This window comes from Phocoena phocoena, chromosome 16 (genome assembly GCF_963924675.1).
Source record: "Phocoena phocoena chromosome 16, mPhoPho1.1, whole genome shotgun sequence".
Classification (NCBI taxonomy): domain Eukaryota; kingdom Metazoa; phylum Chordata; class Mammalia; order Artiodactyla; family Phocoenidae; genus Phocoena; species Phocoena phocoena.
The window spans coordinates 57,749,183-57,772,032 of NC_089234.1; the positions used below are offsets into that span (position 1 = coordinate 57,749,183).

Sequence of the window (22,850 nt, forward strand, 5' to 3'; positions counted from 1 at the left end):
TTCACTAATTACCAGTCATTTCCACCCCTCAAGAGCCTGTCAGCTTTTGAGATGCAGGGGATAAAAGAATCCCCAAATTCCCACCCCACACCAATCACTGCTCCCTCCCCAACCCTCCCCTGCACTTCAAACCTGTGACTAACAAAGTGCCAGGGACGGGCCTCTGCCCACCTGGCCCAGCGCCTGGAGGAAGGAAGGAGAGGAAAGAGGTTGCCTCTGATTGGGAGCATGTTTTAGTAAAAGGAAACTGGGAGGGGCAAGGGAGCAAAGAGAGTTCTAACGGCGCTGCTGCGTGGCCTCCGTTAAACAAGCAAAACTTGTATTGTTTTATCTCGATTTATAAAGGTGATAAGTGTTTGCAGTAGAAACTACAGGTAGGCAAGGAGAAAGCTAAAATCACTCACGATCCCACCCCCTGCGATGACCAGCGGCTGGTCGCACCTCACAGCCTGCTTCCTGGGTGACATGTATTAAACATGGGTGTGCGCGTGTTCCTGCTCTTTCATAACCCGTGTTTTCATTTAAATATTTCAAATGGCTTTTGCTCCACGAGCACACAGAAAGAAAGCTGGCAGGGATGCTGACTTGGGCTAGCAAAGAAGATGTGTTTGAGCATCAGAGCACAGGAGGGAGGCATTGCCAGAATTTCTGAAAGCTGAAGGAGGCCATTGTGAGGCAGGAAAGGGCCCTGACCTTTGGAATTCAAATGACTTCCTCTCTATGAACCTCCGTTTCCTCATCTGTAAAATGGGAGTAACACTGCATGCCTTATCGATTGTTGTGATGATTAAGGGAAATCTTGGTTGTGAAAGGACTATACAAGCATTGGACATTTTATTCCTCGTTTTAATAGGCATTCATTCGTGGGACTTCCCTGGTGGTCTAGTGGTTAAGACTCCGTGCTTCCACTGCAGGGGGCACGGATTCGATCCCTGGTCCGGGAACTAAGAGCCTGCATGTCACAAGCCATGGCCAAAAGAAAGTGTCCATTCGTGCCTTTTCTTTTTTTTACTTAGCCCTTGGCTAGTCTGTGTTGGGAATAAAAAGAAGGCATCTGGTTCAGCCCTAGAGGAGCTTAAAATCTAACTGGGAAGTTGAGCATACACATATGCAAACACAGAGTTAAACAATATGAATAGCTAATAAAAGATGTCATCAATTAGTAGATAATTAAGTGTCAGATGAGTGGCACAGACGGCACTCCAGGGGTTCAGAGGTAAGAAAGAACCTGCCGGATAATAATAATAACCACTTCGAGCACTTTCTATATGCCAGGCACACACGAGCATTGTCTCATTTCATTTACCCACTGACCTATGAGGTAGGTACCATCATTACATCCATTTTGCACAGGAGGAAATTGAAACCTCAGAGAGGCTAAGAACCTTGCCCCAAGTCACACATCTAGGAAGTGTGGCGGAGTGGAACCAAGCAGCTGGACCCCGGGGCCCACCACACTGAAACCTATGATCTACTCTGATGGAGGTGGGGGAGGGGAAGCCAAGCCCTGTGCTGAATGGTACAAGAGGGAACCTTAGAAACAAAGATGGGACTGAGGAGGGTGGCCTGGTGTGAGGGAGAAGATCCCAGTCTGGCCGGATGGCTAGTCCGCACGAACAGTGGAAGCTTTCATGGTAAGAAGATTGAAGGAGAGGAGCTAAAGCATGTGAAACTTTTTTTTGGTAGAAAACAGGTCACCTAGAAGGGCTTGAGGCAACCGAAGGTCCAATGAAAGCAGTTCTGGGGAAGTGGGGCTGGCAGGAGACACCTTAGGAGGCTATTAGATGAAGGTGAGGAGGACTGAAGCTGGGGCAGAAGCACCCAGGGGTAGGCGGACAACCATCCTTCCGAGAAAGCCCTTGTTCCTCTGGTTTTTCATCTCTGTGACATTTTGAGCTCATCTACATTTCGTTCCCACAAGCTCTGGCCTCCTTTTGGCATGTTTACTAACTTCTTTCACACTTTGGTTCTGCAAGAAATAGCTCATTCATTCATTCCATCAGCTACCACGTCAAAGGGAGAATCAATCTGCACAAACTGGGGGTTAATTATCATTAAAAGGGGAGGAGGCTGAAGATGATGCTGATATCCGGCAGAGCTGACCCTCCCCAGACTCCCCAGTCCTCCCAGCCTCTCAAGCCCGGTGGGGGACCAGTATCCCCATATCAGCCAGCTCCACAGGCCACTGCTGCCATTTCTCACTCCACACCCTACCATCCCTGCTGAAGGGGCTGGTCCCCCACCAGCGAATGGCAAAAAGACTGCCTTTTCTTCTGAAGAAGCAGTACGGGGAGACTGAAGACATGGCAAGGCCTTTGGCTCTTCAAGCAAAACTTAGAGAATGTGACAGAAGAACCACATGGTAGAAAGAAGGTTCAGTAGCAAAGGTGGGGACAAAGAAAGAAAAAGCTTTGAAAAGGTATTCATGTAACCAATATTTATTGAATATTGTTGATGTACATGGCAGACTCTGCAGGGAACAAAAGCAGGGTGACATCGTTTGTGCCCTTAATGCTGTAGAAAAGGTGGCGGGGTGTGGGGGGAAGGAAGGGAAGAAGTAGAGCTAGAAATAGAAAAAGAAAGAAAAAGTAGAATAAACACTGAACCCAGAGACATGAAGCATCCTGGCCAAAGTCAGGGGTTGGGGAGAGTGCAGGGCAGTGTGGAGGAGAAACCTACCTCTTCCTTGATTCTACCCTATACCCACACACAAGACCTCAAACACTTCAGGCTACCACCTGCCCAAGGAAATGTAGCCCAGAGGCGTTCCCATGCCATTGATTGCATTCCACAAACATCTTTTGAGCACTGCAAAGTGCCAAGCACTTAAGCTCTTGAACTCTGCTGAGAAGAATCAGAGGTGATTGTCATCTAAGGTGGTTGATTTGACAGTGTCCTTGATGCCTTAGAAACTTTAATCAGACATACCGAGTGGCACTGAGGCTTATGGGGACAGAAGACTAGAAGTAAAAGGGAGAAATTCTGTACATTCCCCCACCAGATGGGGATAATCTTTCTTTTCTCACTGGGCTTTGTTAAGAGGTAAGTAATGTAAAGTTATGAGGCTACAGTAGAACAGTGTCCAAGACACAGTAGGTATTCTATAAAGTCACCTGAACATTATGTTTTCTCACTCAATTCCGGCATGACTGACTCTCATTACTGAATTTACCAGTTTTTCTGTTGAAATCGTTGCCTGGCTAGGTTGGAGGTATTCAGTCAGGCTGCTTAGTGTTGGGGTCCCCATCACTACTACCCATCCTAGGAGCCCACGGCCACAACTAAGAAGTAATCAGCATCATGGGAATGTAAGTTGGTGCAGCCACTACGGAAAATAGTATGGAAGTTCCTCAGAAGACTAAAAATAGAGCTACCATATGATTCTGTGTTCCCACTCCTGGGCATATACCCAGACAAAACTATAATTCAGGAAGATACATGCACCCCTATGTTCATAGCAGCACTATTCACAATAGCCAAGACATGGAAACAACCTAAATGTCCGTCAACAGATGTGGTACATATATACAATGGAATATTACTGAGCCATAAAAAAAGAACGAAATAATGCCATTTGCAGCAACATGGATGCAACTAGAGATTATCATACTAAGTGAAGTAAGTCAGAAAGACAAATACCATATGATATCACTTATATGTGGAATCTAAAATATAGCACAAATGAACCTATCTATGAAACAGAAACAGAATCACGGACATAGAGAATAGACTTGTGGTTGCCAAGGGGTAGGCAGGGAGGGAGAGGGATGGACTGGGAGTTTGGGGTTAGTAGATGCAAACTATTACATTTAGAATGGAAAAACAACAAGGTCCTAATATATAGCACAGGGAACTATATCCAATCTCCTGGGATAAACCATAATGGAAAAGAATATAAAAAAAAGAATGTATATATGTGTATAACTGAATCACTTTGCTGTACAGCAGAATTCTGAATAACTGTAAATTATTCAATTCTGAATAACTGTAAATCAACTATACTTCAATTTAAAAACATAAAGAAAAATAAGAAGTAATCACCATCAGATCTGTTTAGAAGCCACCCAAAGAGCCAGGCTATGGCAAACCAACTGATATTCTTGGTTGTGAGTGATAGAAACTGGCTCTGGCTAACTTAAGCAAGAAAAGAAATCTATCAAAAGGATATCAGGAAGCTCTGAAAATCAATAAGAGGACTAGAGACCCAGACTTGGGAAATGGACAAGAAAAGAGAGCTGGAAAATGGTGGTGTCACTGGTCATGCTACTGCAACAGTCTGGTTAGGCCACTGCCTGAGCGGCTGCCATTATCACACTGGACATGGCAGCAACTGGCTAGTTGCTCCACTCTGCCTCCCCTAGAGAGTCAATGCCATTGCACTGGGCTCATTGCTGCTGCTGAGAAGGGTTTCCAATCCACCCCAACCCTCTGCTCACCTCTTGAGGAGCCTCAGCTACAAGGGACAGGGAGAAGGATGTGGCCCCTTCAGCTTATGCAGGTGGAAGCAGGTCCTATATTATAACAAGCAGGAAGCAGGATTCAGATGCTAGGTAGACAAAAGAGGTAACACTGAGGGTTAAGGGTATGACCAGACTTAACTCCAAGTTACTCTGGAAACCCATACCTCAAGAACGTTTGAAGGCAAGACTCTAATAGGTTCTAAAACTGTTTTAGACCACTGTGTAGTATTCCAATAGTGGTAACACCAATGGAAATAAGGTTTGCCAAAGGGGACAGGTAAAGGATATGTTTGGCTGTAAATATAAAAACCCCCAATTTCATTGACTTAAACAAATAGGGATTTTATTTTTCTAATATAACAAAAGTTTTGGAGGTGAATGATTGCTAGAAATGGCTCAGTGTCTCAGAGACATCAGGATTAAGTGCCTCTCTGCTATTCTCTTGGACTTTTCCTCATGGTCACAAAATGGCTGCTGGATATCGTATCCAAGTCCATGGAAGGAAGAAGGGAGAAAGAAAGAAAAGGTCCAAAACAGCTGCATCATCTCCTTTGATCAAGAAAACAAGACCGTTTCCCAGCACTCCCCCTCCTTCTTTGCCACAGCCTTACTTCTACTTGCGCTTCATTTGCCCAAACTGGGTCATGTGGCCATTCCTAATGGCAAGGATGATTAGAAAAAATGAAAACAGTATTGTCATGATTGGCCTCCACCAATTTTGAACCACTGCTTAGGTGGGGGCACACTGCTACAATGTTAACGTGAGGAAGAAGGAGGGAGGTGGATATTGGACAACTTATCTAAATTCTGGTTTCAGATTTGGGCATTGCAGGATCAGAAGTTGGACACATGAGCATGGGGGACAAGGGCCTTCCAGGAAGAGGTGACAGAGGAGCAGAAAAACACAGAGCATGTAGAGAGAACACTAGATTTGGCTGGGGTGTAGGCGGCTGCACTTTTGGTAATCTATCCTATAGAAATAAAATCACTGATCGCAAGGACATAAAGCAAAAAAAACTGTACTAGTGAAAAAATTCTGATAACAACCTATATGACCATCAACAGGGGAATGGCTGATTAAGTGGGGTATATCTACTCTATGGAATACAGACGGTCCTTGACTTACAACGATTTGACTTTCGGTTTTTCAACTTTACAATGGTGTGAAAGTGATAGGCAGACAGTACAAACCATATTTTGAATTTTGAATTTTGATTTTTTCCCGGGCTACTGATATGCAGTATGATACTCTCCTGATGCTGGGCAGCAGCAGTGAGCTGCCACTCCCAGTCAGCCACATAATCACAATGGGAAACAACTGATACATTACAACCATTCTGTATCTGTACAACCTTTCTGTCTTTTCACTTTCAGACAGTATTCGGTAAATTACATGAGATATTCAACACTTTATTATAAAATAGACCTTGTATTAGGTGAGTTTGCCCAACTGTAGGCTTATGTAAGTATCCTGGGCATGTTTAAGGTAGACTAGGCTAAGCTACGGTGTTCGGTAGATTAGGTGTATTAAATGCATTTTTAACTGGATGATACTTCAACTTAAGATTGGTTTATCAGGTAACCCCATCATAAGTCAAAGAAGATTTGTACTATGCAGCTAAAAAACATGAAAAAATTAGCTCTCCATCTACAGACTCATTTTTTATTGGGAAAGAATGAGCAAGTTGCAGAGAACTCTAATATAATCATTTTTGTATAAACAAGCAATAACATAATAGCCCCATACATCTGAGTGTAATTTATATGAGCATGGTGAGCATGGAGAAAGGGATAGAAGTTACACCCCCGGCTGTTAACACTGGATATCTCAGGAGACAGGGTGGGAAATGAAAAGGAGATTGGTGAGATCATGTTTTTCTTTATGTATCTTTGAGTGCTTTACTGTTTGAAGTGAATATAGGTTTCTTTTATGAGTTTGGAATGCAACTTAACCAAAGCTGTTTAAAAGTAGTTTAGAACTAAATTACGAAGAGTCAAGTGTTACATGTGGCAGCGGGAAATCACTGAAGATTTGGGGGCAAAGGAATGATGGGATCAAGAAAATTAACCTGGCAGGAGGATGTATAATACATTAGAGGCAAGAGAGGCTGAGGATACACAGAATAATTAGAAGGTTTTTGCAGTAGCAGCTCAGCCAGAAGCTAATAAAGGACTGAACTATGATAGCAATAATATGTGAAGTGAGGAAAAAGGGGCCCAGGCTACAGCCTGGGGACACATATGCGTGGATGTTAGGAGTGGTCATGAGGGGGGTGTCTCCATTACACTGTGTCAACCAACATATCTTGCACTTTGAAAATCAGAATAAATGGCTGGAAAATCATAGTTTTTTTTCTTCTCCAACATCCTTGAGCATTGACTCGTTTGATATTTATACTATATGACTCAAAATAATCATTATTTTTCCATAAGATTTGTGTTATCTCCCTTATTAAATTGAGAAAACATCTTGGGATGTAAGACAATAAAGAATACTTATTGGTAGCCCCCCAAAATGAAGTGAACCCCCAAAGTTATCATTCATTCAGCACAGTTGATGGTACTTATGAATGCCCTTTTCTTATTCATTCCTTGAAGGAACAGCCCCAGTCTCTGACCCCTCCGAGTTACCATCCAGTGAAGAGGAGAGGAAATGCTGTGTGGTAAGTGCTCTGCGAGAAGGTTATACAGAAGCCCTAGCCCAGTACCAGGGGGGTGTGTACAGGAAAATGGTATGGAAGCTGAGACCTAAAGGCAAAGGAGCAGTGAGCCAGGTGAGAAGAAGGACAGAAGGTAATTCCAGATAGAAGGAAAAGCATTAGCAAGGTCCTGAGGTGGGAAGTTGTATGGCACATTTGAGTAACCGAAAGGCAGCATCGATGGCAGGAGCTCAGGATGAGGGGCAGTAGGAGACAGACAAAGGCAGAAGGGGGAGGTGAGGCAAATTAAACCTCAGAGACTTGCCAGTCATGGGTTCAACTTGATTCTAAGAACAATGTGAACCCAGAAGCAAAAGCAGAGGAGAAACATGATCTCATATGCTTTGTTGTTGTTGTTTTTGTTTTTTAATATCACTCTGGCTTCTGTATGGCTGAAGGGCTATGAGGAAACAAGCCATTGTGCTCAGGGGTCCAGTTTCCCCATCAGGCTGGGAGAGCTGCCCAGGAGATGAGTTGAGCCCAGCCCCATTTATACCTTTCTCCTCCTCTGTGTGGGTCCCCCTCTTGCTCTGCAAGGCCTCAGCTGCAGATGGATGCAGTTAGCAGGCCAGGGAACACTTGAACAAGGTAAGTAAAAGCTCAGCAAGATTCCCCCAGAGTGATGGGTTGGGATGCTGAGGATCTGAAGAAAAGAAGGGATGAGGATACGGATGAGGATATGCGAGTGAGGCAAGGCCTATTTCTCCTCTTCATGCCTCAATTTCTTTATCTATAAAACAGGGTATTCATGGTACTTACCTCAGAGAGTTGCTGTTCTTAGCGTCTGGCACAAAGCAAACGTTCAAACAGTGTTAGCTTTTGCTTTTGACCTTCCTGAAAGACAGGTGGGACCCTAGGGCACGGATCTGTATTTATTCCCTGCTGTCAGAGGGGCAACTGATTGGATCCTGGAGAATGTCTGAGAACCCCCTTGGCCAGGCAGGTCTCAGGACTACCAAAAGACCAAAGTTTGACAAAGTCTTACCTGAGCGTTTGGGCCAAGCGTTTGTTCCTGTGATTTAAAAATCCGTAGATACAACCTTAGGTGGGGAAAAGAAGCTGCCCACTGCCCCTCCTGCGAGACCCGGGTTGTACGCCAAGGCCTCGGGTCCCAGCCTGAGACCCAGGGGCCCAGCCGGCGGGGATGGAGCCTGGCGAGCTGGGGGCGGGCCGGCGCCGCGGAGGGGCGGGACCGGCGCTGCAGCCCGCGGTCCCGCCCACGGCGGAAGTGCCGCCGGGCCCGCCCCTCCCTCCCGAGGCAGGTTCCCCTCGCCCTTCCCCCGCCTCGCTTTTCCCCGCGCAATTGGTCTCCTAGAGCTTGTTGGGCCAGGGCCTCAACACCAGTCCGAAGAGGAGGCCCCGGGTCTGAGTATCTGGCCGTCTCGGGTAATGCTCTCAGTCCCTCCCACTCCCCCGCCCTCGCTTCCATTCCTGCGTTACCGGCGCGGCAGCAAGCGCCGCGGGGGACCGCACAGGTAAAGACTCGGCAGTGAGGGCGCAGGTGTGGACGGGTAGTGGAGAGGCTGATGGCACGTGCCCGGCTTTTTTCCAAAGCGACTGTATTGACAGTGGGGTTCATCGTAGAGGGCGGACGCAGACCCCAGGAGCGCAGCACAGCACTGGGGAAGCAGAGGGGGCGGGACTGAAGCCCCCAGAGCTTGGGGGCCGGGTCATTCGTGTCCCCGCGTCTTGCGCAGGCTCCGTTGTGCACGAGAGGTGGTGAGCTGCTTGGGTGGGGGGCGGTTCGAGCCTGCGGCACCGTACGGTTATCCCCCACCAGCTCCTCGAGGTGACTGGGGTTTGACAGTCGCCCCGCCCGGGCGCGCAGTCTCAGGTTTGCAGAATGAAAATCAATAAAACCGATGCAATGGCAACGAACACGAAACACGATGGGTTGTTATTGAGTTTGTTAAATTATTTTTATTTTTTTTACTTCCTTCTCGGAAAAGGTGGCTCTGATCAGAGCCTCGGAGACGGACGCAAAATGCCCCCTGGTCTCCCGGCAGTGGGTGGGACCCCCAAACCGCGCAAACTTCCCCGAGCCGCTGTGAGGGGTCCGGCGGCGGGAGGGGAGCCCCCGGTGCGCTGAGCTGCCGGATACGGCTTTCCTCCGCGCCTCATTGTCCGCACTTTAGGGCGCTGATCCCCCCTCTCCATTCGCGTTTCCCCAGTTCACCACCCCCACGCTCCGGGGGCCGCGCCTCCTCCCTCCCTCGAGCTCTCCCCGGCGCTTTAAATAATGATATTTGCATGCAGGGAGCGATTCATAAATATGTCAGGGCCGGTGAAATATAGGCAACATTTCAAACTTTCTATTTAAAAAACATGAATTATGGCCGCGGAAAATGTGTTCCCATTTAAAGGCGATACGAAGTATTTGGTGTCTCGTCCCCGGGCCCATCCATCACGCAGACAATAAAGAGAGTTTTTCGCCCTGACACCCGCGATTTATGGGCGCCCTTCTCTGCCCTCATCACTCACCCGCCGCGGCCGGCCCGGCGACAGGCCCCGTGGAGAGACCGGCGGCCGCCCCCACCCAGCCCCGCGCGCGCATTTTGCGCCCTCGCCAGCCCCCCAAGACCACCGCTCCCGAGGGGAGCTCTTGCTCTGAGAGGCCGGCGGTGATGGTCTGGGCAGCCAAGTGGGAGCCGGAACCACACTCATCCTCTCACCTCCGCGCAAGCCTGTATCAAGGCTGGGTTGAGTGGGCCGACAAGCGGCCTTGCGGGCCGGCTCTGCGTCCGGGCCTCCCCCGCCAAGCGCGGCACCGCGCGGAGAAGTTTGCAGGGCAGGCAGCGGGAGGTTATTTACGTGCGGTTTCGAGGTGAGGGGAGAGGTCTGAGCAGGGGGCTCTCCAGGGGGCTCCTCTGCCCGGGGCAAGGCGAGTTGGTCCCAAGCTTTCTTGAGCCCCGCTGGGCGCACGCTTCTGGGTAAAGCTTTTTCTGCAACTTTTACAAAGCCGCCTCCTCCCTGGTGCGATTCCCACAACCACATCCTGGGAGTCCGCGGCACCTTTGAAACTCTTTTTACGGACAGAGGCAGAGGAGTTGGCGAGAAATAAGGAAGGGGAGGCGCCTTCCCTCTCGTTTCGCCGCGGACCAAGCTCAGACACCCGGTGCCCTCTTCGCCCACCGCCCCACTTTGCGCGCGCTGTCCTCTCAAAGGTACCACCGAATCTTTGCTGCAAACTTGCTTCGTATAAAGTTCGAGCTTCATCTGCCGTGGAATTTGCTTTCAGTTTTCGCTCCGGACGGACTCGGCCCGGCGGGTTCCCGAAGCACAGGCAGAGGCGGGCGACTGCCAGGCACTGCCGGGCAGCGAGAGGCTGCTCGGCCTGAGCGCTCTGATAGTCCAGCCTCCCTCGGAGGCCAGACCTGCCGCCTTATGAGCACGAGGAGCCATCTCGCGTCCCGTGCTGGGCCGATGCGTCTCCGTACACGGGAACCGGGAGCCGTTTCCTGCTGGACGAATGCGAGCTGGATTTATTCGGATACAGACAGCGCAACCCACAGCCAGAGAAATTATGTCGATTCTAAAAATGACAAGGTTGAATTTATTAGATTAAGATTCATGTGTAAGTGCAGGGAGATGAAAATTATACAAACAGCTCCACGTCCAGTGTGAACGGAAGATTGCTTCCGGCTTCAAGGGCATGTAACATAACATCTGAATATTTAGATATGTAGAGGGATATAAAATATTATTAAATTCTCGGTGTGTGCACATATAGTTAAGTTGGAAAAATTCTAGAGCAAGTGTCATTTTACAGCCCCTGCTTGGGTGTAATCTGGGCTCGAGACAGTACTTATGTCCAAATAACCACCCAGCAAATATATCCTATAGCCAGAGTGAGTTCCGCATCGTTGAGGTGTGCGGTATGTGTACCTCTTTAAATATCCGTGGCGTGGCATAAGTGAAATAAATACATTTAAGAAAAGCTGGCGCGCAGATAATTAAGCCACTGCACCGCTGCAATATTTCTGGGTAAGGAAATAACTATTCCTACTAGGTCGGCTGTGGAAAGTGCACACAAATGGGGGGCTTTCGGGACTGCGTGGTAGGGGCCACGGGTTCTGCAGCTCCGGGCGCCGAGCACTCTAAGGTGGGCTCTATTCCATATCTGCTGCCTCGGACCCTGGCGTGACTACTGGGAGAGGCTCGGCCCTGACAGCCAACATTGCTGGACCTTGAGGGTTCTCCCTCCTACACACATTGAGAGGGAGACTTTCCGAGGCGCTGAACCCAGCATTTAGGGTACTAAGGCCTGAGATCCTGCGGGCAGCCGCTCCCCCTCAGACACTTCAACCACCCCTCAATCCCGGCTCCACCAGGCCAGAGCTGTGACCATCTGGGCCTATCGGTTTGGAGCAAGAGCGCAGAAAAGGGTGGATCGCGCTTGATTCCGAAGCATCCCAAAGCTCAAAGCCGGAGGCCACCGGGAAGAAGGCCACGATTTCACACCCGTGAGGAATCCAGGCCCAACCCGGGCCTCCGAACGCCCGTTGAGGCTATAGAAGCAGTTATCTGGGTGTATTTACTTATGAAATGTTAGGCACCCCCTCACATACTCGGGGCCGAGGCCCAGATGCCCCGTGGGTCTCCCTCGCGTATTTGCAAAGCCCAGGCAATGCCACCAGCTAGGTGAGTGACTTGGCAGCTGTGAAATTCCAAGATCAAATACTAATTCCAGAATAGGCAGCTTGCGACCGTCCACCCATCTCAGTGACCTGGTCTCTCTTTTTTTCTCACCCCTCCAAACGCACCCAACCCTTAAACAGGCGTAGAGCTTCTGAGAACCCCTGCGTGGGGAGAAATTAGGAAGGACTTGGTCCTGAGTTCCTGGGAATTGCACACACTCCTGAGGCAGCCCTGCCGCAGAGAAGTAACCCGGGCCCTGAGAATGCCCTGTTCAGCGAGTGTGGTTGTGCTGAAGTGGTATATACAGTATAGTGAGAGAAGGGAGAGAGAATAGGAAATATTCCCTGGCTAATAGGAAAAGTATAAATGAAGAGGGGGGAAAGGAAGAAAACGGGTAGGGGGGCCAAGGAAGAAGCGGGAGAGGAAACAAAAACGAGTAGGGGGGGTGGGGAAGAACCAGGGGAAGCGAACCGAGAAGAGTGCAGGCCTTGGCGAGGCCCAGGGACCAGGCCAGGCTGTGGTCCTGGCAAGCCTGGTACCCCCCCGGTCCCAGAAGAGGCGAGGGCCGCCCGGCACCGTCCCCCACCAGCCCATCGAATCTGGGCCCGGCTCCCAGTCCGGAGGGGCAGGCCTGGGTCCTGCGGCCTCCGCTCGCCCTTTCTCTCCCAGCTCCCGGGGGACCACGAGGCGGGGCGGAAGGTAGGGAGGGGGTGCCCCAAGGGGCGCGCGCCAGTCCGGGACTGTTTGGGCGCTCTGGGCCAGGCTTTCCAGCTCGCCGGGCCTGACCTGTCAGGCGGATTATCTTCGAGGGAGATTAATAGGGGAGGCGGGCTGCAATAATAATCGTTTTGTTTGATGTGACAACTCTGATAGGCGTTGATTTACTTACAAACTGATAGGCTTTTAATTGAGCGCCTCCGCCGAGCCCGAGATGAAAGGGAAGCGGCGGTGAAAGGCGGCCCGCCTGCCCTCCGGCCTCAATACTGATTAGCCATCTCGACAGTGAATAGTTCAAGGCATTTTCAAACTTTTTTCCTCAGCTCTCCCCCCTTCCTTCTCCTCCCACCCCCTCCTCAAATATCTGCCATGCCCACTCCTTTTTTAGAGAAAACAAATCATTTCCATTGTGTGCAAATAAAATCCGCAGGACATCCAGGCCAGTCGCCGCTGGGGGTTGGCGGCATTAGACCTAGGAATTAATAACTCCCTTACCCCCACGGCCTGCGCGGCCTCCGGGGATTTGGCCTCCCCCTCGAGATGGGCAGGCTCGGACGCTGGCGCCTACCAAAAACCCCGGGCGCTCAGACCCCTAGGCGCCCCCGTGCGCTCGGACCTTCGGAGTCGGATTTTGTGAAAAGCGAATGCACGCGGACTGAGACCCACGCCCGCGCTACACCGCGCAGGCCCGCGAGCGTGTGCGACCACACCGCGGCACGCCCATTCCGGGGGACGCTGGGGCCACTCTCTGGTTCCCCCAGCCGCTGGGCGTAAAAAGAAAGCTGCTGGAATTACAGGAGAAGGAATGGACTGAGTCTGGAGACTGCAGGACGAGGGGTAGGGAGGGACGCCCGCGGTCACCTGCATCTCTGGCCGACGCCCCCAGCATTCAGTGTCCGGGCCTCACCGGGAGGCCGCTGCGACACGGGTCCCATGGCTGGGAGATCTACAGTTGATCTGGGCCAACAACCGACAACCATGCACCCAATGACACAGACATACACCAACAGACCCGCAGGATACAGGCGGCCTCACAGTGTCTGCCCTGCAGAGACAGCTTAGAACCGTCCCGTCCTCAGAAACGGGCACCTGGGACTCGCTCCCCAAAGATTATTCAGACAACCTTCACAACCTCGCTTGTGGCCTCACCGCCGTCTCACGGACTCACCTTCCTCCGTTGTCGCACAGGCAGACACTGAATTTAGGTGTGTTATTACACCTAAACACACTCTCACATACACCGACAAACTCCCCATATACACAGCGCCTCACTCCCCTCTTCTCCAAATTATCTTTAGACAAGTTACCATCTCATGAAGTCTACCAACCTAAAGAATCAAGGGATAAGATTAAAACGCATAAAAAGAATGCCTACGAGAAAATTCTAAAACTCACCCCCAGAAAGTTCTCGGTACCTGTTCGGAGTGGGAGACAGAGACAAAAATGAGGGAGAGAGGAATGGGGTGGTGAGAGAGAAGAGGGCGAGCACGCCGAGGGCAGGTCCCAGACCCGACTTCCGCGCCTACGGGGCTCAGGGCCGGCTGAGCACGAGTGGAAACCGAGTCTCCAGGCCCGGCCCCCGCCCCCGCGCGGGTAGACTGGCTCCAGGCTCCCCAGCGCTCCCAGCACCACCATTTATCAAAAGGACTTGACAACAAAAGAAGAGCCGGGGCGGAAAAGTGGGGGAGGGGATATTCAAAGTATTCCAAGTCCTTCCTACGAAGGGGATGTGTCCTCCTCTCACCCGCTTCCAGTTTCTGCGAGTTTTTGGAGGTGACCCCCGAACTCGCTCCGGACGCTCCCAAAGCCCTGACAACTCACACAGCGGCAGAGGCATTCATACACACTTCTGCACTCAGATCCAGGTACACGGAGGCACGCACAGCGCCTCCCCTCTTCCTTCCAAACAGCCAGAGTGACGGTGCAAATCGAGGGGAACGCGGCAGTCCCGCTCCGCTTCCCTGGAAGAGCCGGTGTTCCCACAGGCAGCAGCCCCCTCTCTCTCTCTCTCACTCCTTCTCTCCATTCTCCCCGCGCCGGTCAGTCCCGGCTCGGCGTTCCAATAAATTCGAGCGAGCAGCCCGGAGTAACCCCGGCTACCAAGACTGCGGGGATGGCGCGGGGTGAGGGAGGGTGGAGAGGAGGCCTGAGTGAGCCTGAAACGTTATCTCGTGCAAGGACCCATGGTCAGGCCTCTTCTTCGCAGTCTCTCAGCCCTAGCCACGATGGGGGGCGGGTGTCAAATAATTGAGGCGGGGGTACCCCACCATTGACCTCCAGGACTCAAGGTTACGTTGGTGGTGTGGCTCTTAGAAAGAAGTCTCCGAGTTTGGAGTCGGGTCACCACGGAGGGCGGGGTCCGCGGCAGGCTAGCACCCTGACGACTGCACACTACACGCCCTGAAGGGACTACCCTGGCGTGGGGGGGGGGGGCGCGAAGAGGGGACGACTCTCCCGTGTTAGACGTCGCCACCGCCCGTCTCGGATATCCTGTGCCGCCCGGAACTCTGCGGCCCCAAAGGACCGGAATTCCCCAGAGGTGGAAGGTTGTATCTCTCTCTCCGACATTGAGAGGAGCGAGGCGCACACCCCAGGCCAGCGCACCCCTCTCAGCGCCCTGGGCGCACCTGCACACTTTACTCTCACTATTCATTTTCCTGACACTGAGCGCCTCTTTCTCCTCTTTCATTCTTTTTCTTAGATCCCCCGCCTCTCATCCCAGGAGGCTGCTCCTCTTTCCCCCTTCTCTAGTTCCCCCTCAGTCTCTTCCTTCCTCTCCGTCTCTCTCTCCCTCTCTCTTTTTGCCTTCCAGTCGCACCCGCCTTGTAATCAGCAACAAAAGCTGACATAAATCACCGTCGGATTGACAAGAGCTGACAAATAACTGATTGATTGCGGTCGAGGAACATTGACAATTGATGGAGGGGTGGAGATGCCCAAAGAACGGGGCGGGGGGGGGTAGAAAAGAGGGTAGCAGGGGAGAGTAAGAATGGGGGGGGCTGAGTGTGAAACAGAGGAAACATGTGACCCCCGCTTCTGCCCCAATCTGCGCATCCCCGGGCGTCACGTGGCCGGGAAGGGCGGGGAGCCTAGCACACCAAGCGGAGACAGGCCTCCACCGCCTCCGCTGCCCACCCAGCTTCTGGTTTCTCCGCCGCCGAATCTCGAGAAATCAAAGCGGGCGGGCGGACTTCCTCCAACACCCGCTCCCCACCTTTCCTTACCCAGGCGGCCGCACCGCAAGATATTTCAATTACCACTGAGGAGGAGGAGGAGAGAATATTTGGTGTGCGGGCCCCCTGTGCGGCCCTGGAGTTGACAGTCCGGCTGTTGTCCACACTCCCGCCAGTGCTCCTTCTCATCAACCCCAAACTGTTCCTCACACACACCCTCCTGCCAAAGAAGGTTTCAGTTTATTCTCCAGCTGGAGAAAAGGACGGACGACGAGGAAGAAAAAAGAGGGAGGCGGCAGACAGCAAACGTAGAATAAATGTCCAGCTTGTCCTCCGAGCGAAATCAGGGGAGGGACACGCAGGGGGAGCGGCGAAGAGGGAGCTGCCCATTAAAACCAGCGCTGAGAGTCCTGGCGGCGGCGGCGGCGTCGGCGGCGGCGGCGGCAGCATTGGCGCGGGACGCGTCACATCCCCTTGACCCTCCAATCACCTCGGGCTCCCATTTGATTGGAAGGCGGCAAAGGCTTTAATCTCCCCCTCGGTGCAGCTGCTTTTGAAGTGAGTTTTCTCGCCAGAGCCCAGGCTGGACAGGCAGCGGCTCACATCGCGGAGAGCAGCGCAGGCGCTAGCGCCGGGCCGCGAGTGCGCAGCGCAGGGGCACAGCCCGAGGCGGACACCGCGAGCCACCCGGCACTCCCACAGTCGGGCCGGCTCCTCCCGCTCGGCCACGGCTCCGCTGCGGGCCACCCAGGATTATTCGCTTCTGGCTCCAGGCGCCGAGAAGGCGCTCTGGGCGCCCGTGATCGCCGCGCCAGCTCCTCCTCCTGCTGCTGCTCCTGCTCCCCCGGCGAGCGCGCAGCCCCGAGCCCGCCCCGCGCCTCCAGGAGCCCTCCCCCCGCTGCTCCCATGCGCGCGGGTGGGTCATGAGCACAGCGCCCTCGCTTTCTGCCTTAAGAAGCAGTAAGCACAGCGGCGGCGGCAGCGGCAGCGGCAGCGCGGACCCTGCCTGGACCAGCGCGCTCTCTGGAAATAGCTCCGGCTCCGGTTCCGGCCCCGGCCCAGGCTCGTCCCCGGCCGGCAGCACCAAGCCTTTTGTGCACGCCGTGCCCCCCTCTGACCCTCTCCGCCAGGCTAACCGCTTGCCCATCAAGGTGCTGAAGATGCTGACGGCACGGACTGGCCACATTTTGCACCCCGAGTACCTGCAGCCCCTGCCTTCCACTCCCGTCAGCCCCATAGAGGTAAGGACCCTATCCCTGGAGCTCGCTGGGACCACCACCCTGGCTGCCCCTTCACAGGATTTCTTTCTCTCTGGATCGGGGGAGGGGGGTAATGGAAGGGGGGGTCGGAGTGATTCAGCTCCGGGATGAGAGGAGAGGATAGTGCTCCCGCACCTTAAAACTAGGGCGGAAAGAGAGGAGGAGGTAGAATAAGGTGTGAATACTAGAAGGCAAGGCAGCCGAAACTTGTTTCTCCCTTTGGTATTAAAGCCCCTACCCCGACCCAGGTCCGCTCATTCTCAGCCTGGAAGATAGGAGCCCGGGAGCCCAAACTACGGTTCCAAAGTCCCAGTCCTCCGGTTCTCCAGAAGCTGGTGTTTGTACACAGCCTCTAAGGCGCCAATCACCCGAACCCTTACTCGAATTAGGGGTGTGTGTGGGTGCGTGGGGTTACAGTTCTGGGTCAAAGAGTCAGAAACCAAAACATTTTGCATTTTTTTAAATACAGTCATCTCTTAGAGAGGACAGGAAAGATCCTGATGGCGGGCGTGGGGGGGGTGCTGTGGCCTTTCTCAAGAGCGAGAATGTGTGTGTGTAGAAAAGGTGTCGCCTAGAATTGCGCCTTGGGGCTGGGAGGATCTTTGCGGGTCTCGGCGGAGGTGCGTTTGAAACCTAGAAGCCAGGATTCTAAAGGGTTTCCCCTTCTTTCTTTGTGCCCCCCCCCACGTCTGACCCCCGCAGCTTGATGCCAAGAAGAGCCCGCTGGCGCTGTTGGCCCAAACATGCTCGCAGATCGGGAAGCCCGACCCCTCGCCCTCGTCCAAACTCTCCTCGGTCGCCTCCAACGGGGGAGGCGCGGGTGGTGCCGGCGGCGGCGCCGGGGGCGACAAGGACGCAAAGTCGGGCCCCCTCAAGATGAGCGACATCGGCGTGGAGGACAAGTCGAGTTTCAAGCCGTACTCCAAACCCGGCTCGGATAAGAAGGAGCCGGGAGGCGGCGGCGGCGGAGGCGGGGGCGGCGGGGGCGGCGGCGGGGGGGTTTCGGCGGAGAAGTCAGGATTCCGGGTACCGAGCGCCACCTGCCAGCCATTCACGCCCAGGACAGGCAGCCCAAGCTCCAGCGCCTCGGCCTGCTCGCCAGGAGGCATGCTGCCTTCGGCCGGGGGCGGCCCGGAGGGCAAGGACGACAAGAAGGACTCCGAGGCGGGCGGCGGCGGTGGCGGCAGCAAGGGCTCCGGGGGCGCCTCGGCCGAAGGGGGACCCACGGGGTTGGCGCACGGCCGGATTAGCTGTGGCGGCGGGATTAATGTGGACGTGAACCAGCACCCAGATGGGGGCCCCGGGGGCAAGGCTCTAGGCTCGGACTGTGGCGGCTCATCGGGCTCCGGCTCCGGCCCTAGCGCGCCCACCTCCTCCTCGGTGTTGGGCTCTGGGCTGGTGGCGCCCGTGTCGCCCTACAAGCCGGGCCAGACAGTGTTCCCTCTGCCTCCCGCGGGCATGACCTACCCAGGCAGCCTGGCTGGGGCCTACGCCGGCTACCCGCCCCAGTTCCTGCCACACGGGGTGGCGCTCGACCCCACCAAGCCGGGCAGCCTGGTGGGGGCGCAGCTGGCGGCGGCCGCGGCGGGCTCTCTGGGCTGCAGTAAGCCCGCCGGCTCGAGCCCCTTGGCCGGAGCGTCGCCGCCGTCCGTGATGACAGCCAGTTTGTGCCGGGACCCGTACTGCCTCAGCTACCACTGCGCCAGCCACCTGGCTGGGGCGGCGGCAGCCAGCGCGTCGTGCGCTCACGATCCAGCCGCGGCGGCTGCAGCTCTCAAGTCCGGATACCCACTGGTGTACCCCACGCACCCTCTGCACGGCGTGCACTCATCGCTAACCGCTGCCGCGGCTGCCGGCGCCACACCGCCCTCTCTGGCCGGCCACCCCCTCTACCCCTACGGCTTCATGCTCCCTAACGACCCACTCCCCCACATCTGCAACTGGGTGTCGGCCAACGGGCCTTGCGACAAGCGCTTCGCTACGTCCGAAGAGCTGCTGAGCCACTTGCGGACCCATACGGCCTTCCCCGGGACAGACAAACTGTTGTCGGGCTACCCCAGCTCTTCGTCTCTGGCCAGCGCTGCAGCGGCCGCCATGGCTTGCCACATGCACATCCCCACGTCGGGCGCCCCGGGCAGCCCCGGGACGCTGGCGTTGCGCAGCCCTCACCACGCGCTGGGACTCAGCAGCCGCTACCACCCCTACTCCAAGAGCCCGCTCCCCACGCCCGGCGCTCCCGTGCCCGTGCCCGCCGCCACCGGACCCTACTACTCCCCCTACGCCCTCTACGGACAGAGACTGACCACGGCCTCCGCGCTGGGGTACCAGTGAGGACGGTCGGGAGGGCTGTCGAGGGAAAGAAAAGAACTGGGGAGTGGGGAAGAGCCGAGGGAGGGGCGGGAACAGGGCAGAGGCTACTGTCACCCGCGCGTGGGGATCACCCGGGCCAGAAAAGGAAAATATATATATATATACCGTATCTATATACCCGAAACAGCGACCGAGACCCGGTGGGAAACTCACTCTCCTTTTCCCCACCTCTCATCTCCCCACCCAAACTTTATAAAAGTTGAAAAAATATCATTTGACTTTTTATAGAAAAAGAAGGAAAAAATAATTGAGAAAGTGTTCATCTGAGGACTGCATCGGTGGACACTGGTATTTATTTATGTTAGCTCCAAGCGGACCCGTGGTTCAAAAGTGCATTACTTAGTTTGAGCTCCGTAGGTAAAAAGTAAGAGGGGGAAAAAATTAAACCTTGAGGGTAAAAATGTGGAAAACAAACCCTCCCGTCCCTTGTAGATTATAAATAAATACAAAACCGCCACAGAACTAGAGGTCTTCTCTTTAATGTTACTTTAAAATTGCTATGATTGTATTGTACGTTCTTATTTAATGTCTGATTGAAACAAATTTACCTGCATGTTTGTTACAAAAAATGAAAAAAAAAACAAGTCACAATTTGTCAGCTCTGATTTCAAATTGCAATTATTTTTAAGGTGTATACCATCGAAAGAGAATGGATATTTTTTTGTATGTAGTCTGGAAGAAAAAAAAAAAAGGAAAAACAATTCTATTCCAAAACCTCATTTGCCTTATTTTGTTCTTTAAAAGGAACACTTAACTATTTTTAATTTTTAAAGTCCACCCGCTGAGAAGGGGACAAGTAAGGTTTACGTCATGTACTAAAATAATAGACAATGTATCGCTTTAAAGATTAAAATTCCGTATATTTGATGTATTAAAAGGTTTTACTACTTCTTCTTATCTTTTTTTATTTTTGGTTAAAGAGAAAGAAGAGCATGGCAGTTTCGGCCTCAGTGGGTTCCCTGGGCCTCATGGCTACTCATTCTTCCCAGAACTGTGGCCGCATTTCCGATTGTTTGGTTGTGATTTTCAGGAAGAGGCAAAGGCTTCAGACGGGCTGGCCAATCGTGGGGTTGGCCTTGGGGAAAATATTTTTAAAGGGGATTTCACAATGTGGAAAGATAGTGTCCTCAGCTATCGCTAATTTCGTTTTTAATTTTTCTCCCAGCAGCTGGTTTGTTAAAAGTGAAAGAAAAGAAAAGGATTTTTAAATTTTTCCCTACTGAGATTTTCGGGAGTTTGGGTTTCGTTTTGTGCAGAGAGCGGCGCAGGTCGGGACTCGCCCACTCGGCCTCGGCCCGGAGGAGATGCCGCTACTCGCTGTCCCTCTCTTGGCTTTCCAAGCATCCCCCGTTCCGGGCGGGCAGCCGGGATCGATTGTGGGTCGGAGGGCGCTTGGGAACCTGTTTCCCAGGCCTGGGGAGGAGAGCGCGCCGGAGCCCTCTTGTCCCTAGGGGTAAAGTGAGTTCGCTTTCCATTTCTTCTCCTGGCTGCGGAGAGCCAAAGGCAGCCACCACCCTCCCCCCGGGGCGGCTTCCTCTCTCCGGAGTCGGGACCCGCGTCAGGCCGGCGCCGCGGCTGCTTTTCCGCATCCCGATTTCTCTGCAGTCTGCGCTTTTTCCCAGTCTGCGCCGCAGGAGAGCGCGCCCGGGCCCAGGACCCGGAAGCCCCTTCCAGCTCGGCCCCGCGAGGGTCCTGGCGCCCATTGTCGGCCTCGCTGGGGCGACCAGGTGGACGCCGACGGCCGTTCTGGGTTGCGAGCTCAGCTCCGCAAAGGCGCGGCGGGACTCTCCGTCCGGGCGCGGATCCCCGCGGGGCGCACCGCTCCCTTCTCCCCAGCTTGAGCGGCAGGACGGAGCTGCCTGAAGCGCCCATGGAACCAGGCAGAGAAGATGTCTAATCTTTTTTTTGGGGGGGGGCGGGTGTCCAAGGCCACCCCCACCCCCCACCCGCGATCACACACACACTCATACTCCAGGCCCGGTAGCAAGTCCTGGTCTCTGGCTGTTGGGCGCTCGCCCTGCCGGGTCCGCGGGAGTTCTGGGTCCAGAGCTCGCCTTTCCTGGGATCCTGGGATCCTGGAGTCGCGGCGCTGAGCGGGCGCCCCGAACCCTTCTCTCCCCAGGGTCAGGCCGTTCTGGGTTCTCCGAGCCACCGGTCTCCCTCGGCGTCAAGCTCCCCCTGCTGCCTCGGGAAGCTCACCGCCGCGCAGAGGCCGCCCTCGGCCTCAGACTTCGGTCAGTCAACCGCGCGGCCCCCGCCGCCATTTGCTCGAGGGTTGGTGACTCTGAGATTTTTACACCCTCCTCCCAGCGTCAGCCTCATGCCTGCGGGGCCTTTTCCCGGGTTGAACGCAAAGCAGGCCCGGCGACCTCCGGGACGCCGCGGGGAGCTCCTAGGCCTCCTCCTGGAGAGGACTTGGTAGAGGAAGACAGGCTTTGCGTCGCCTACCCGGAGGGGGCAGCCTCCCGCGCCTCCGAGCCGCCGCCCGCACTGCACCCGGGACGACGCCGTCTTGCGCCCACTCTGGTCCGGGTAAGAGAGGCTGGGCTGGGCCTAGCTGGGTCTAGCTTATTGAGAACCTCGGCCGATGGAGTGACTTGTCACCCGCAGGCTCTCGGACAGATACCCACCCCCATGGGATGGGAGGACATTCGAGGAGATGGTGCGGCCTGAGTCTCGAGGACTCCAGTGTCCACGGCTTGTGATATGAAAACCAGGCCCTTGCTCACCCCTCACCAGCACCAGCCCCACGCTCCTGGCCACTCCGACCCACACGCTTCGCTCTCCTTTGCCTCGAGTCTTCGGGCAGCGCTACCACACCTTGCCCGCCGGGACCCACTTGGGAGGGAAGGACCTAGAACTTCCCCAGCCCTGGAATTTCAGGTCTGGGACCGGCACGGGGACGAACTGGGCACGCTCGTGCCTTCACGCCCAGTCTGGATATTTTATTAACAAAAATCAAACCCAAAACGCCTTGAAATTTTAATGAGACCGCCTTCCCGGAGAATCTCCTCAGAGGCAGTAAAATTCTGGAGCTGGGGGCCGGAGGTTGGGGGAAGAAAGCGTTCCCCGACGTGTGAGACGGAACTGAGTCACCCCCGGCGCCGGGTTAGTGAGGAGAGGGTGCCAGTGTGTGCTGCAGGTCCAGACCAGGCGCGACCCCGCTCGAGGAACAGACGCCCCATCCTCGCTCCGCGCCCCCGGCTCTCCCGCGGTCTCTTGAATTGCCGCGGGATCTTCCGCACGCCAGCCCGCTGCCGCCGAAGCCCGAGCGGAGCGCGGCGCGGCCGCCAGGCGGCGATGCGGAGTCCAGAGGAGCGGGCAAGAGACCCGGAACCTTGGCCAGCGCGCGGCTAGGTGGTCAGCGCGAGACCCCACGCCTCCACCTTCGCACGGTTTTCGAAGCGGTGTCCCGGAGCTCCCTCCTGGTAGTTCCTTGCTCCTCTCCTGCTGCGAACCATGTCCTCCGCGCTTCTCCACCTGCACTAGCTTCTGCTGTTGTGTTCCCCGTGCTTTTTCTACCCCAGAGGAGTT

General features: G+C 54.4%; 1 protein-coding gene across 1 annotated transcript; it reads left to right on the forward strand.

Moving 5' to 3' along the window:
- Positions 1-16,610: 16,610 nt before the first annotated feature.
- On the forward strand, positions 16,611-19,277 carry ZNF503 (zinc finger protein 503). The gene is made up of 2 exons (XM_065894751.1): positions 16,611-16,928; positions 17,649-19,277. Exons 1-2 carry the CDS (start codon positions 16,611-16,613, stop codon positions 19,275-19,277), a joined length of 1,947 nt encoding a protein of 648 aa, XP_065750823.1.
- Positions 19,278-22,850: the final 3,573 nt, after the last annotated feature.

What these genes read in the sequence shown, in the direction of transcription:
- ZNF503 (XM_065894751.1), top strand. Translation starts at nt 16,611, where the DNA reads ATGAGCACAGCGCCCTCGCTTTCTGCCTTAAGAAGCAGTAAGCACAGC. An exon ending in CTCCCGTCAGCCCCATAGAG is followed by an intron (nt 16,929 to 17,648) that starts GTAAGGACCCTA and finishes TGACCCCCGCAG; the next exon opens with CTTGATGCCAAGAAGAGCCC.